Source organism: Cydia fagiglandana, chromosome 3 (assembly GCF_963556715.1).
Source record: "Cydia fagiglandana chromosome 3, ilCydFagi1.1, whole genome shotgun sequence".
Lineage (NCBI taxonomy): Eukaryota > Metazoa > Arthropoda > Insecta > Lepidoptera > Tortricidae > Cydia > Cydia fagiglandana.
This window is the reverse complement of record NC_085934.1, coordinates 1,210,922-1,227,084: the sequence shown is the minus strand read 5'-3', so window position 1 is coordinate 1,227,084 and position 16,163 is coordinate 1,210,922. Positions and strand designations below refer to the sequence as shown.

At 35.7% G+C, this 16,163-nt stretch overlaps 1 protein-coding gene across 3 annotated transcripts in view; it reads right to left on the bottom strand.

Annotated features, from left to right (window-relative positions):
- LOC134679803 (uncharacterized) overlaps positions 1–16,163 on the bottom strand; it is a 130,498-nt gene that overhangs the window by 96,986 nt on the left and 17,349 nt on the right. For all 3 annotated transcript variants that reach the window (XM_063538693.1, XM_063538694.1, XM_063538695.1), the window contains 5 exons: positions 15,697–15,870; positions 14,640–14,750; positions 3,137–3,212; positions 2,547–2,649; positions 1,468–1,602 (listed from right to left, as the gene is read on the bottom strand). In XM_063538693.1, coding sequence (XP_063394763.1) covers positions 1,468–1,602; positions 2,547–2,649; positions 3,137–3,212; positions 14,640–14,750; positions 15,697–15,870 — 599 coding nt within the window. The remainder of the gene's footprint in view (positions 1–1,467; positions 1,603–2,546; positions 2,650–3,136; positions 3,213–14,639; positions 14,751–15,696; positions 15,871–16,163) is intronic.

Below are 16,163 nucleotides of genomic sequence, written 5' to 3'. Positions count from 1 at the left end.
AAATTATTAACGAATAAATAAAAACAAGGAAACTTAGAATTCATTATACTAGAACTTTCCCTCTTTATTATCTTTTTAAATATTGATCTCTGCGAAAAGTGTACTAAATTTGTTTTGTTCAAAATTTTGTGTAGATTATTATCGTGTAACAACATTTTTTGATATTGGCCACCGTTTATGAGTTATTTACGAAAAACTAAAAAAAGGGACCTTAGAAGTGATTATAATTAAATTTCCCGCGTTAATATCTCTTTGAATATTGATCCTAGCTAAAAATTGTACTGAATATTTCTTGTAGGCAATTTTATTCAGATTACTTATGTAATAGAACGTTTTTTGCTATGCGCCTCCGTTTAAGAGTTATTTACGAAAAACTAAAAAAAGGGACCTTTAATGTCAAATATCTCACTTCCGGTCATGATTTCGATCGAGCAACCGGCAAATTCGGATTCAGCGGGGTCTAATTAGGTTAAAAAACCCGGTTGCCAAAAAGTAATATGATTTGCCAGTCGAATCAAGAAGGAGAGCGGTTTTGAATTTTTATGTCTAGTCTATAAGCGTTCTGTACCAGTTGTAGTGGCTTTAAGCTTAAAACGACATTTTTCACTTAAGCATGCCAACTGTCGCTATGGTAAACTAAGCTAGCATATTGACACTACACAGATAATGACGATCGACCTGCTAAAACTTCTGTCAGCTTCTTAAAATCACAATGTCACTTAAAGTAAAAGAACAGTACGTTTTTATTTTTAGTCAGCATTATGGCTTTAAGTTTTAAGCAAAACCGTCATTATAGGTATAATGTCACTTTACTTATTTCAAAACGTTATTCTATTCTATTAAATTCAAAAGTACAAGTGTCCTTAAAGGGAAAAGTACGATATTGCTTTAAATTGAGTTTTGATTTTGATACCATATTATAAGTTTAAAGTGACATAGTACGTATAGATACACTATTTCTTATGTAAATTGACGTACTTACGAGTACCATTGAATCTCATAGAAAACCGTCACTAAACAAAAAAATACAATTTACTTCCCTTTAATGACATTGTTCTTATGAGACGGGCACCTATTCCCTCTATTCGCCATAACGACATTAGCGCCCTCTGGCGGTTCTAATAGAGCTAGGGCGATAGGTGTCTTCGTATTGCGTGCGTTACGATCATACGAGCTAGATGGCGTTATTAACTCAAAAACCCCATTTTTTGGATAATGACGTTATGTTTCTCAAGGAGCGATATGCTCCTTAACGATTACCATAATAAACAGTATTGAATACAATGAATAGTAAGAAAACTAACGAAATTGGTTAGTCTCGTTAGTTTTCTATACTATTACTGGATCCAGACGTCTCGTCTGGCTATTCATCGGCGGAAGTCAGAATGACAGACCAGCAAAACTTTTCACTTGGGAAAAAGGTAAAAGCAAAAATACATTTGATAATAGGCTACCTACTACACTTACCTCATCAGAAAGCACGACAGTCACAACATGCATCGTGAATAAGCAAGATGGCGCCACCGTGCCATCAAAATGGGACTTTCCCTCAGTTTTCCGGAGCACCAAGGAGACGGGGTCGACTGTGACAGCCTTTTTCTGCTATAGTGAAACAGATATTGCCGCATTTCCATATTTAAAGCCTTGGCCAGGGCCACGAAACGCACGCTAAGAGTGCACGCTCAACTTTTACGTTTACCGTCGGACATTATTTAAAACAAAATGTATGGTGGTTGACGTCAGGGGACCATTTCTCAAACGGTATTAGTCTAATATTATCAGTGTGTTGCCATGGCAACCCATACGACAGTTCGTGAACTAATAATAATTATTAGCTTAAAACCAATCGAGAAATGGGTCCCTAAGGCTGGGCTTGAAGCTTGAAATTCAACTCTTGGCATGTTCATTTGATAGCCAAAGTTAGAAATATGTAAATAAGGTGTAAAACGTTACAACATTGTTCCAATGAAAAGGATTTAAGACGATAAAGGTACGCGGTACAAGGAATAAAACCCAATAATTTGTGGAGCAATTTATTGAGGCTCGGAACTAGTGTACATCACAATCAATGATTAATAAATCTATAGGTATATGTTATAACTGCACAAAGATGAAAATACTATGATTATGATCAACGGTTTAGTACAATCTTAAATAAAGAAAAACAATATTTAATAGTAGGTATAATGGACATAAAGTATAGGTATTTAATCTCAATGACAACTAAAACTCAACTGATATAAATATACATAATATAGGTACTCAACATCGCAACACTCAACTTACGAATACGACTATTCACAAAACTAACATCTAAAGTAGGTAAGTATAGATGGTCAAGCAAATCTAGTCAGTAGAAAAAGGCGCGAAATTCAAATTTTCTATGAGGCGCTATCCCTTCGCGCCTACATTTTTCAAATTTGCCGCCTTTTTCTACTGACAAGATCTGCTTGACCAAGTATAGGTATATAATTTTAATGACTCTTGCTCTGAAATGACCCATTGATTTTAGCTATTTGTGGTATAACAATCTCTATTTACGTCACCTCCTGCGGCCTTTGGGTCTGCAGCAGCGATCGACAGCGAGCCAACTCTTGAGAGATCACTTGCAACATCGCCTCCATTTTCTGCGTCGAAGATCTTTGCTCGCTGCACAAATATAATAGTATTCACATAAGGGGCATTAGCTACATACTATATACAATAGGTACATAAGACCAGACAAGATCTGATTTACACATTTGTAGTATAGTCCTAGTTTAAGAAGGTAAGAGAAATTTGTAAGAATTTCGATTAGTGTGTCAACCGATAACATCAGGGGCCCATTTCTCGAACAGTATTAGTCTAATATTATTAGTCCACGAACTGTCAAATCGTATGGGTTAACATGACAACACACTAATAATATGAGACTAATATTGTTCGAGAAATGGCCCCCAGTTTGTACACTAATAATACCGGTCGAGAAATGGGTAGCCCGGCAACAGACTAAAATAAAATAATATTAGACTAATACAGTCCGAGCAATGGGCCCCTGGTGTTATCTATTTTTGTGTTAATTAGAGAGGTTTTTATTTGTTCAAATCATCTTAAACAATGCTCGGGAAGTATTGTGTCATGTAAAGATCTATCTTACCCAAATGAAGAGTCTTCTTTCGCGTAGTCTTTTCTTCGAACCTCTCCTAAGGACTTGGATGTCCTGTGTTCCTGATCTAAAAATAAAAATAAAATATTATTATCTAAGATTTGCCAATATTCGGCGTCAGCGTCGAGGCGTGTATTTCGTGGTCCTGAGTTAAGACCGGAAAATACCTAACATAAATTTCAATTCAGACTAGATTTGGCAATAGGGCGTCTTAATGGAGATGCCAAGTTGAAGAGTAGCAACGACGTCACAAAGTCGGCAGTACAAAGTTTTTAACTCTTTCCTTCTAACCATACGTAGGTACATCTACATACCTACCATGTGGGATACCAAAGAAAGGTCTTTGTGAATATATGACATAATCTTACATTTTTACTACAAGGTCTAACAAATTAAAGGAAAACTTCCACTAATTTCACAATGCAGAGTTGACTTACGAATTGCCCTCTCCACTATTTACGTATTTACGATGCTGTACCATCAGGCGTGCCTCACTCCGCGATTTCGTCACTTTGCTACAGGTAGCTAAAAGTACATCCGTTCGGCCCCAATTTTGGGGTTTGCCATAACCCGCGCGTGGCGCTGTCACCACCTAGCGGCCATATCTGTCCTGGCCGCGTAGCCAAGATGCCAATCGCTTACGCTCCGTAGCGATCGAAACGCAACTGTCACTGTCGCGCTAATATGGAAGAGTGATAGAGAGACATAATGGTTTCGTTGTCGAAGCGATAGCGATTGTATAGCCTGGCAAGTTCCTTTTTGACCCTGATATAGTGTCGCTACAAACAGCTTACATATAGCAATACTACGTCTACGTCACGAATAGTCGGGACAGTGTGTATTGGCATCGTGCAAGAGCGAGTGAGATATACAAATACCTATGTAATTGTAGATTGTGAAACTATGTTTTCAGGTAATCGAAAGAGCATGTTTAATTGATAATTAAATATGAACTAACCTATCCGTCAATATCTGATTCTAAATATTCGACATCCATATATTTATCAGATTCTGGCTCCGATGAATCTTCATTTGATTCATCAGTTGATGAGTCACTTTCGGGACCACCAACCTCGATTATAAATCTTTCTGTCTGTAATTCGATTATAGGACCTTTTGTACTATATCCGTCTTCTATTTTTTTTACGTGGTCGCAGCATTTTCTCAAATTTTCTATAGGGACTTCCTAAATAATAACAAAGTGTTAAGTTAGTTATATTTTTAACTATTCAATAAAATTCTAAACATTTGTAAATGTAAATATCTGAAAACTATCTTCAACGAGCTTTAGGAAGGCATCATTTGTGATGGAAACATTTTTAGTTGCCACTTTTGCTTTCACGATGCCCCAAATCATCTCAATAGGATTTAAATCACAGTGATAGGGCGGTAACCTTATCACTTTGTGACCATGATTTGAGAGAATCGTATCTATTTCGTATACTGGTTCCGGTTTATGACGTCTCAAAATTGTGACCAATTTATCTTTATATGCGTTTTGTGGAAATGAGATGTTATTTAAACGCAGCCACTCAGCAATGATGTGTTTTCTATCGTTTGATGTTGGAGCTTTGTTAATTTGGAAAGAATGGTACCGGGCATTATCCATTATAACACACGTGGGTTCACTGAGATTGGGAATTAATTTCTGCAAAACCCATTTCTTAAAATTGTTTCTGTTCATGGTAATCGGCTTTTTTTTCTTTATCATTATATATTAAGAGTGCATTAGGAACAAATCCCGATGGTCCACCAGCATGAATGATAATATATCGTTTGCCGGTTGAAACGGATTTCGACACACCGGGTTCATTTTCACTCTGCCAACATTTTGCATGGTTAAGAGAAGTATGGATGTAAGTCTCATCTAAATAAACAAGAGGCATATTTTTGTCCCTCGCTTCTTTTATTTCGTCTAAATAACTTTCCCGCCAAACTACAATATCCGAACGCTCCTTCAATATGGACCGTTGGTTTCTGCACTTTTTATATTTGAACCCCATACTGTGCAATAGCAATCGCAAATACTCCCTACTACCGGTAAAACCTATATCTTTTTTTAATTCGGTAAGCAGAGTTTTGAGAGTTGGTACTTGCTTTCTAGACCAGCGGTGGAACAAAAATGGGTTTTGATAACATTAAAGTTTTTTCTTTTTTGATATGTTATTGTAAGCATGTTAAATAACATTCATGTAAAAAGTTAGAAAATTTTAGGTGGAGCGTTCGGCCATATTTAAATATTTCATATTTTGCTAAATAACTATGTAAATATAAAATTAAAGTTACAAAAAACTTTAACATATTCAATAACACTTTAATTTATTCACAATATTCGGTTTTTAGAAATTTGGAACAGCTGCTTTCTGGTGAACGTAAAAACACGAATTATTATGTAAATACAGAATTAGAGTAGCTGATATTGCAAAATTACGATATTACCTATCAACTTAGTATACATGTAAAAAGTTAGAAATGTAGACAATGTGCTTGTCTAGATATTGATTTCTGGTTAAGCAGTATAGCCAATATTGAATTAAAGTTTGTAGAGTTAATATTACACGGTCATAATAAAGATCTTACTTCTCACAAAAAAGATTAGAAATATAAAATCACGGCGACACTAAATACTGATACGTAAGTATGCATTCCGAGCTTATATTAAGAGCCCTTATTCCTTAGAGCGTTCGCCGATTTTGCGAAATAACACTCGATAGATGGCGCTGGCGCTTGATACGCGAGCGCCGGCAAAGCTATGCGCGTTTCAACGCAGACGAGAATAATATTGATACTTTTCAATTTAATTTGCAAGTAAATTTATTTTAACGTTATATTGGCACTCTTTTATAAGCATGATAGTAGTGAATAGAGTGTATGTGTTGAGAAAATATATAACCAACGACGAATAAATAATAATGATTGTTTACCTATGTCATGGAATTATTGCGACAAGTTCATCCATGAAGTCAAGGAACTATTCAAGTCAGTTCACCAAGGAAGTTGAATAATTAAATGTTTGAAAGATAATATTATACTAAATTATAGTATATATACATACGGTGTTGCTTATTTCGTCGAAATTGAAATTTTCTATGTCTCAACCCCTTAAATTGTTCTCTTTCACTAAAAAACAAATGTGTATTTTTTTCAGAATTTTCAATTATGTTTTAGGGGTCGCTACCGAATTTTGAAAATTTGCACCCTCCATACAAGATTATTTTTTTTAGTCTTTTTTCTTGTTTTTTTTTTTTTATATGAATCAACGGGTCAGGATCAGGGTGTATTAATGTGCAGTTTAACATAAAATAATACCACTATTTTTTTAAAGCTTATTATGCGTGTTTTAGGCGTTCTAAATATTCATTCAGCAGTGCGCACTCCTAAAATAGGAAAAAAAATTAAAATATATTGACTATACCTAGTATTGAATTACATGTAAATAGCTTCCATATACTTTGACTCACTGTCTCACTAATTAAAAACTAAAAATTAAAAAAAAATCATAATGTATGAAGGATTCAAATTTTCTAAATTCAGTAGCGACCCCTAAAACGAAATAAAAAATTCTAATTGTTTTTTAGTGAAAGAGAACAATTTAAGGGGGTGAGACATAGAAAATTTTAATTTCGACGAAATAAGCAACACCCTAATATATACCTGTATGCATATACAGGGTACCCAAATATAAGGGCATTCCCGTTGCCAGGGAGCTTTAGTGATTATACTGAGCAACTTTTAGTATGGGACCTACACCGAAATCGCAAAAAAAAAAATTACTGTTTCATAGATTTTGGCTAGTCCATTTTCTATGGGAAAAATTTTGGCTAGTCCATTTTTTAGCAACCATTTTCTTGCTAGCAACGGAAAAGCACTTATTTTTTGGCCACCCTGTATAAAAACAATAAATTTGAGAGTACTAACAATGTAACAACTCTCTGCCACCCAGATTTTTGATGTAAATTTTTAGGGGGCGGAGGGGGCGGGGGGGGGGGGGGGCTCACAACTTGATCTTGATATCTGTATCATTTAAGCCACTAGGCCAAGTTTAGTATCATTTTCGTATAAATCGGGGGTGCCGAATTCATTGTCATTATCATCATCATCATCAGGTGTCACCATTCCGAAGTAAAAACACATAAAGTATGAAGAAAAAAAATACTTTTTTTAATTCCTCTTCACACTTAAACTGCTGAACCAATTTAGTTAAACCCACATTATAGACGGGTCTAACGCGGGTATGTGAGTTAATATGTGTTCAAAACGCGAAAGTTTAAAATATTCAATTTAGTTCATATTTGGTAGGTACAGAGATAGTTTGAGTCCCGGGGAATAACATAGCAAACTTTTAATCTCAAAAATTATCCCTTAAGGATGTGAAAAGGGAGGAAGCAAAAGAAGCTTTATTTGTAAGTATATAAAATAAAATAATATTAATAATCTATCAACCGCATCTAGATCGATAGTGCTCGTCAAGGCAAATCTATTGAGCCCAAATACGATGGAGTTATGATGAGTAGATTCGGAGTTCTGGTGACCAACTCCTGACTCCATCATGAGAACCTGGGCTTCATCTAGATCGATGGTGCTTGTCGGGGCAAATCTATTGATCCCAAACACGATGGAGTTATGATGAGTAGATTAGGACTTCTGGCGACCAACTCCTAACTCCATCTCATTAATGGAGTCAGGAGTTGGTCACCAGAAGGGGCTCGTGACTCTGGACCTCATCTAAACAGATGATGCTCGTCAGGGCAAATCTAATGAACCCAAACACGATGGAGTGATAATAAGTAGATTAGGAGTTCTGGTGACCAACTCCTGAGTCCATCATGAGAACCTGGACCTCATCTAGATCCGTGGTGTTCGTCAAGGCAAATCCATGGAGCCCAAACACGATGGAGTTAAGATGAGTAGATTAGGAGTTCGGTGGCCAATTCCTGACTCCATCAAGAGAACCTGGACATCATCCAGGTCGTCCGGGTATAATTAAAATGCAAACCCTAACCAAAATTCAAGTAACACTGAAAATCTATCACATAAGCGGGAGTCGGTTGTTAAAATTTAATATGGTGTGAAAAATGTACTCTCCCTTGGATCAAGATTTTCTAATCATAGTTTACAACAGTTCTCGGAACTCGCTCAATGTTTACGAAGCAATGAGCGCCTGACGATCGAGCGCAGGTCCGTTCCCTAAGCGCGCTCGGCGGAGAATGAGCGCGCGGCGTCGCTGCAGCGTGATTTATAGGTCTTTTAAAAAAATATATATTTACGGCAAGGTAGGTCCTATAGTTATGATTTTTTTTTAATGAGTAAACATAAAGTTACAGTTTGTTAAAAGATTTTTTTTGTGGCAAAATATAAGTCCAATTAGCGATAAAAAAATGTAATGTAACCCTGTTTTCACCAAAAAAATTAAGAAAACTCGGAAGGTATTTTATCATGTTTTTTAAATGAAAGTTCGATTTTCAAGCATGTAAGCCCCTCGTATAACATATGATGAGTTGAATTGTAATCATTCATATACCAAATGATTCTTGTTTACTGCAAAATTGAGAGCCGAAACGACCCTTCTCACAGCAAATTTTGAAAAAGACTTCTAAGAAATCTCATTTATTTTAGGTTCAAAAAGAGGAAATGAAAATTAGAACGTTTGCAGCCCCTAGTTTAAGAAATGATTATTTAAGTACGTTCTCAGTTTTTGAATAAATACTAATAGTTACGTCGTAATCTTGAATGAAAAAGGAAGCATTTTGTAAAATACGCTCGTCTGTAGGAGTAAGGACTCTTAAGTTACATTTCAAACGCGCGGCGTTTTCGCGCGCCGCGCTGTGCGCCGGGGCAGGAGGCAGCGATCGACTGGCTAGCGGTTAGCGCGGTGACCTTAAAAATACGCAAAGCGTTTATAAAATTATTATCAATGGTAAATAGTTATTTTACACAGTACACTAATGGAAACTTGCCTTCCCTTATTTATTTCTATATGTACTAGGGATTGCCCGCGGTTTCGTTTATGTAGAATTCGTTATCGTGTTAAGTATAGAAATAATAGATACATTTAAAATTATTTTAGGTGCATTGTCATACAGATAACTACCCTTGTTAAAGTATTCTTCAAATTCAATACACAGGTGTCATTTCAATATAATTTTGCGTAATTTGGCGCTTTTAGGTTATAAATGACTAGCGACATATATTTTTTAAGAGCGATCATCTCCGATAATATTTACTTTATCATAAAATCAATTTCAAACTAACGTTATTCAATATTTATCATTTTAAAGTCAATATTACCAACCAACTGATCCAATTTACCTACGGAAACAACTCAAAATTTGCATCAAATTAAATGCCACTTTTCTTATCCGTTTCGAACAATCAAGAGGGCCTTTACGAGCTGATGTGATGAAAATTTTATTTAACCTTCGTCCCTCGAAACCTTCACTACGATCAAGGTTCAATTTTACGAACCACTCGCTACGCTCGTGCTTCAATTTTAGAATGTTTGAATTTGTGAATGTACTTCCTGCCTCGCACATTCAAACTGTTATGTGGAATGAACTGTCCGATACGACCTTCAAACCTTAAAAGACCCCCATCTTAAAGGTCGCCAACCATGGGCGGCGGTAATCGCTAACCACCAGGTGATCCATCTGCTCGTTTGCCTCCTATTTAATAAAAAAAAAGGTTTCGCTTGTTTGGGTATCAATATTAGCACGAGCGGTTAATCAACAACTTTTCCCCTTGTAAAACAAATAAGGTAGGTGAAGTGCAGGCGTATGAGGCCCGGCGGGTAACAAGGCCCAGCATTCAAAAATAACAGTTGCTCCCTATTATTCCCAATTATTCTGAATTTGTACTTGTTGCTAAGAAGGCCCACTGTCAGTGCAGGTAAAAAGGTCCAGTCCCGGGCCTTATTGAACGTATGAGATGAAATATTAGATTAAAATATTTTAAGATAATTTTGAATATTTTTAATCTCTTATTGATAAGGTCGATTTGAAGAAACTTCTATAAAATTATGACTTATAAATAACACTTGCACTGCGTGGGCTGTCAAAATTGCTGCAGACTTTTCTTGGTCTACAACTCTAATAATTTATCACTTGCTGTATTGACCTAAAGACGTTTATAGAATCAAAAAGTCTTATAACATTGAGGCACTTATACTTTTTAAAGGCAGTAACTATTTACAAGTGACTTTTTTTGTTAATACATAGGTAGGTATTTACGATAGAAGTGCTAAAAATAGATATTTTGCAACGAGTGACAAATTTTAACACACGGCCAAAGGGAGTGTTTTAATGTGCTTATTATAGCACCGGTGTCGTAATGTAGCACCAGATGTACTGTCAAAATTATGTTAAAAGATAATACTTATTTGTTACGAATAAATATTTATACTGTAAAAAATTATCCCACCAAACACATTTTCATGTAAATTGTTGCTAAGACGAAACCATAAGACTCGCACTGTCAAAAAGTTGTCAAGCTTCAAACTCTACAAGCCCTAACTTCACTAACTCTACACCTTAGTCAAAATATGTGGCTTGGCTGTTTCGCTACCGCCACATGGGCATAAGGTGAAAAATTTATTAAATTCATTATTTTTAGGGTTCCGTACCTCAAAAGGAAAAATACTGAACCCTTATAGGATCACTCGTGTGTCTGGCTGTCCGTCTGTCACAGCCTATTTGCTCCGTAACTACTGCACCAATAAGTTGAAATTTGGTATACACATGTAAGTCTATAACCCAAGAACATACATGTAAAGTAAATAATATAAATTCAAATAAAGGGGTCACTTTTGAGATGAATGATAAATAGTAGAAAAAAACACTATATCTTGTTATATATCAAATTAAGGGGCTCATTGTGAGAACCTCAGATATATTTTTTCATAATTTTAAAATAAATAGTTTAGAAGTTATTTAAGAAAATACGCAAAAAATGACCATCCCCCCCCCTTATCTCCGAAACTACTGGGTCTAAAATTATGAAAAAAATACACATATTAGCTCTTTTCCTATAGATGCCAGAAAAACCTATTAGAAATGTGCAGTCAAGCGTGAGTCGGACTTAAGTACCTAGTTTTCCGATCCCTACGGATTTTTAAAGACATTTTACTCACTTTTCTCTAAAAAAAATATATATTGTTAAAATTGTGTAATGTACGGAACCCTTGGAACGCGAGTCGGACTCGCATTTGGGCGGTTTTTGTATTATACTTACAGTAGTTCTTGTAGAAACGAAACGGCCAAGCCACATACTTTTGGTGTAGAGCTAGTAAAGTTAGAGGGCTTATAGAGTTAGAAGCTTGGCAAGAGATCTGATAACTTTTTGACAGTGCGAGCCTTATGGTTTCGTTTGGGCAGCATTTTACATCAAAATGTTTTTGGTGGGATTTCACTTCTTTTTGTAAGTTGCTTATGACAATCTTCCATCCCCTAATTCAAAGGGTTGGGGTGATTTACTATTAAAAATCCTGAAATAAGTATCTGGGGGCATCTGTTACACAATGTACTTCTTACTGATTCCCCATATAAACCCTTCACCCCGTAAGGATAAACTTTGGAGTTGAAATCTGCCTTCACCCCGTAAGGGTAAACTTTGGAGTTGAAATCTGCCTTCACCCCGTAAGGGTAAACTTTGAGGTTGAAATCTATTCTATATCCTTCCCCATAACAATACCTATCTACATACCAAATTTCAACTAAATCGGTTCAGCGATTATTGATTCCCCATACAAAATTAAACCCCCTCTTCATCCCCTTAGGGATAAAAAATTTCAAGTTTTTGAATTTATTTGTTGTTTGTGTACTAAAACTATCTTACATACCAAATTTCAGCTTCTTAGAGGACTTCAGGAAGTACCCGGTATTGATGATCATCAAGTGAGTGAGTCAGTGACGAAATCGAAGTTTTTAGATATGAATAAAATCTAAAGTATAAGAGCTATGCAATTGATATGCTTAATAAGTCCGAGAACTTTGTTTATCTGGTATAATCCAACCTCAAGTTATGAGGGTTCCAAAAAACGACGAAGCGCTTCGAGAAAAGGTAGATAGTGCCCTTGCGCTTTGCTCGTCTTGGCAGGGGCACTGCCGTGCCCCCAGATGTTAAAAGATGATACTACTGTAACTAATAAAGATTTATGTTTAGTTACCTACTATTTTCGCGTAAACTAGACAATTTTTATATCTTTAGTTATTAAGGCCCAAAATAATTATTTTCACTTATTATAAATAAATCCTCCTGTTATGAAGTATCAAATATTGTTATTTGTATATGTATAACTCTTAAGTTAAAAACAATAAAATCTGTTATTACCTACTACTGTCGAAATGATTATTTTTTGCGGGATTAAGTAATACACTGCTAGTGTTCAATAAGGCCCATAATAGGACTTTTAAGGTTTATTTTCCAAGAGTATCGTAATATTTTTATAACTATTTTGGTATAATGAAGAAACTTAAATAAATGAGAAACCTATTTGAGTGAGTTTTTCATACTTCATATCCTGTTTATTAAAAAAAACCATTTTAATTTAAGGTGGGCTGTATATAGGCATATACGGCCCACACGGAATATACAATAAGGTAAGTGGCCTCACTTACCTTATTGTATATTCAGGATGTATACCGTGTAATATTGAGCAGTTGGTTTATAATATACATATTATGATATTGACCTTGAATAAGACAGGACATGACAATAGGAACCAGAAATAGGTATAGGTGGTCAAACCATTTGTCAGTAAATAAAAACAAAAAACTATATTCATCCTTTTCTTTTGGGTGCTAGTACTAGTGTAAGTCAAAGATAGTATGATGATTCTCTCTGTCTATGTTTGAAATGAGACATTCCTTTGACAAACTATGTATAGTAAAAAATAGTTGTGAATATCTTGTACATTTTTATTACAATATTAGTCAAGATAATGAAATATAGCTGGTCAAGCAAATCTTGTCACAAAAAAAAGGCGCGAAACACAAATTTTCGCGCCTACATTTTTCAAATTTGCCGCCTCTTTCTACTGCCAAGATCTGATTGACCAGCTGTAGGTATTTTTACGTAATAGGTTATTTTAATTTCACGTAATGTCCGCATCTAATTTATATATGTGCACGGTAAACAAACAAATGAATGATAAGAAAAGACAGACAGTGTTACTGAGCGGGAGGTGGGGCGAGGGGCGAAGTATAGGTAGGCTATGATAGGCTCTCGAGCGCCGCGCCGGCGACTGACGGACCAGCGCGGCGTATGTATGAATTTCGCGCCTTTTTAACTAGATTTTACTATTACAATGCAAGCTACACGCAGAAATTTCTTACTTTCCATAATATGGCTGCGTATATTATTTTATAGTAATAGACTTATTTTTACAGACTCTAATTCAATATTAGATCTTATAGGACAAATAACGCATATTAATTCTAGAGCATATATCTTATTCTTCTAGCTTTTTAACGTGCCTATTAACTTAAAAAAATGAGATATGTTGTTGTGGATTTATTAAACTTTAATTCAATATCGACAAAATAATAAGCTAATTTGTAGTTTGACAAAGAAGCACGTTAAAAAAATTTCTAATAATTTTACATTATAAAGCGTCATACATATTATAAACAATGGAACTTAAACATTGCACTTTAATTCAATATTAAAAAATTAATTACTAAAAATATATAAATACCTAATTTATATCTAACGCTCGTTCTAACTTTTCATCATATATTGCAAATATGCTTAAAAATATGTCCCATATCAGATAAGTATCACTTTTTCAACTTTAGAATTATCAAAACTTATAGTGCAAAAATCCGGTCCCACTATTGAGCTATTCGCACAGCATAGAATTCATGAATTTTGTGCCTAATGGCACATTTGTCGAAGTCGTCTATTTGTATTCTTTTTTTTGGTATCGGTGGCAATGGCGGCAAAGTCTCATTCTTTTTGTGCATATTTTTGATTGTAGTACTACAGACGCCTTGAATGAGAAAAAAATAATAATTTAATAATTAATATACATATTTAGTACCAATAAACTAACCAGTTCATTACAACCGCACTATGAATATCAGTACCCGTCATGTCAGCAACTAATTTCAAAACATTGTTTAATGGAATGCTGTTGAATCCTTCGTCCTTTTTCTGCCGCAAGTATTTAAATGTGTTTAAAATTATTATTTTTGCATCGGGGTGAATTTTTTTGGGCATTTTGATTTCAAAATCGATTATTATCCTGAAATATATACAATTATTTTCGATATGTTTACATCGGTGACATTCAATGACTTCCAACGTCTGTTGTCAAAAGAAATCATTGCCATTGAAATAAATTAGTTCCATTGAAAATCCGCAACGTGGCCAAGGGCAAAAAGGAACTTGCCAGGCTTTAACCTTGGCTAGGTCGGCTGATCGTAACAGACGCGTTTTGTTAGAGAGTGAGTCTTCTGTACTTAGTACATACTATTATTTATTCTGTGGCTGTACTTACCGACTGGTACTTCGCCTTCGCTCAGTGTGTATCCTTGCCGCGGTGTCGTTTCCGTGCTAGTGCTGGTAGACACAGCTCTATGTTCGCCGGGAGACAGTCTGCTAGATAGGCCTGCAAGGGATATAATATAACTCTGTAGAAATTAATCCCATTATGTTATTTGCTACTCAACAGTGTGACTTGGCAAGTTTTACCCCCCAAGATGAATAAAAAAACCGGGCAAGTGCGATTCGGACTCGCGCACGAAGGGTTCCGTACCATAATGCAAAAACAGGCAAAAAAAAACGGTCACCCATCCAAGTACTGACCCCTCCCGACGTTGCATAACTTCGGTCAAAAATCACGTTTGTTGTATGGGATGGGAGCCCCACTTAAATCTTTATTTAATTGTTTTTAGTATTTGTTGTTATAGCGGCAACAGAAATACATCATCTGTGAAAATTTCAACTGTCTAGCTATCACGGTTCGTGAGATACAGCCTGGTGACAGGCGGACGGACGGACGGACGGACGGACAGCAGAGTCTTAGTAATAGGGTCCCGTTTTACCCTTTGGGTACGGAACCCTAAAAAAGAAAAATGTTCACCTTTTATTTGGTCTACTAATAACGTTTCAAGCTCTGGTGGTCTAGCCGTAAGAACGTGCGACTTTCAATCCGGAGGTTGCGGGTTTAAACCTCGGCTCGCACCAATGAGATTTTCTCAAGTTATGTACCATCACGGTTCGCGATTATTGCGCCATTTAGGGTCCTAGTCCTAGCTAAATTGGTTGTGCAATACTTACACTATAGAATAACAATCCCGTGTGGTTCAGTGATTATTTGATATTTGACGAGAGGAAGACAGTGTTGTGAATAACGCTCATCTCGAGGCTTAAAGACTCGAACCCTTAAAACTCTCGAGCTTAACGCCTCAAAGGCGGCAAAGATGATTTCTGACATTCATACGCGTAAAGTAAATAAATACAATTCTCAAATATACCTAGTCGAGTCTTGAGCGCTCGAGTCTTTAAGCCTAAAAATAAGCGCTATTCGCAACACTGGAGGATGATGTACTCACCATCGTTTTCTGATGGCAAGTCAGTCATAACTGATATCTCATGTTCCGTGTTCGCCGGACTGTTGGCTCGAGAGTCTGGAGACTTATTATCTATGGTATAAGTGTGCGGTGACATGAGACGAGGCTTTTCTGCTTTGGGAGTCGACGAGCCAATAGGAGCTCTTAAAATTGAGCCTGAAAAAAATGTGCACAAATTGTGAATATGGTTCGGTATACGGTATACTAAGCGTAACTAAAACCCTTCATATAGTTTTACTTAACATTCATTTTTGAAAAATTTAAAGTAAATAATAATTAATCAATGTGTTTAATGTAATTATAATACTAATTTTTAGGCTATATTAAAAAGTCATATAAACTACTTTGACTTTTGACTGGAGCAGCATAGTAAAAACTAGAGTCAACCAATTCATTTAAAGAAAACGTATCAATGAGTGAAATTTGTTTTAAGTTTAACCTAAGTATTT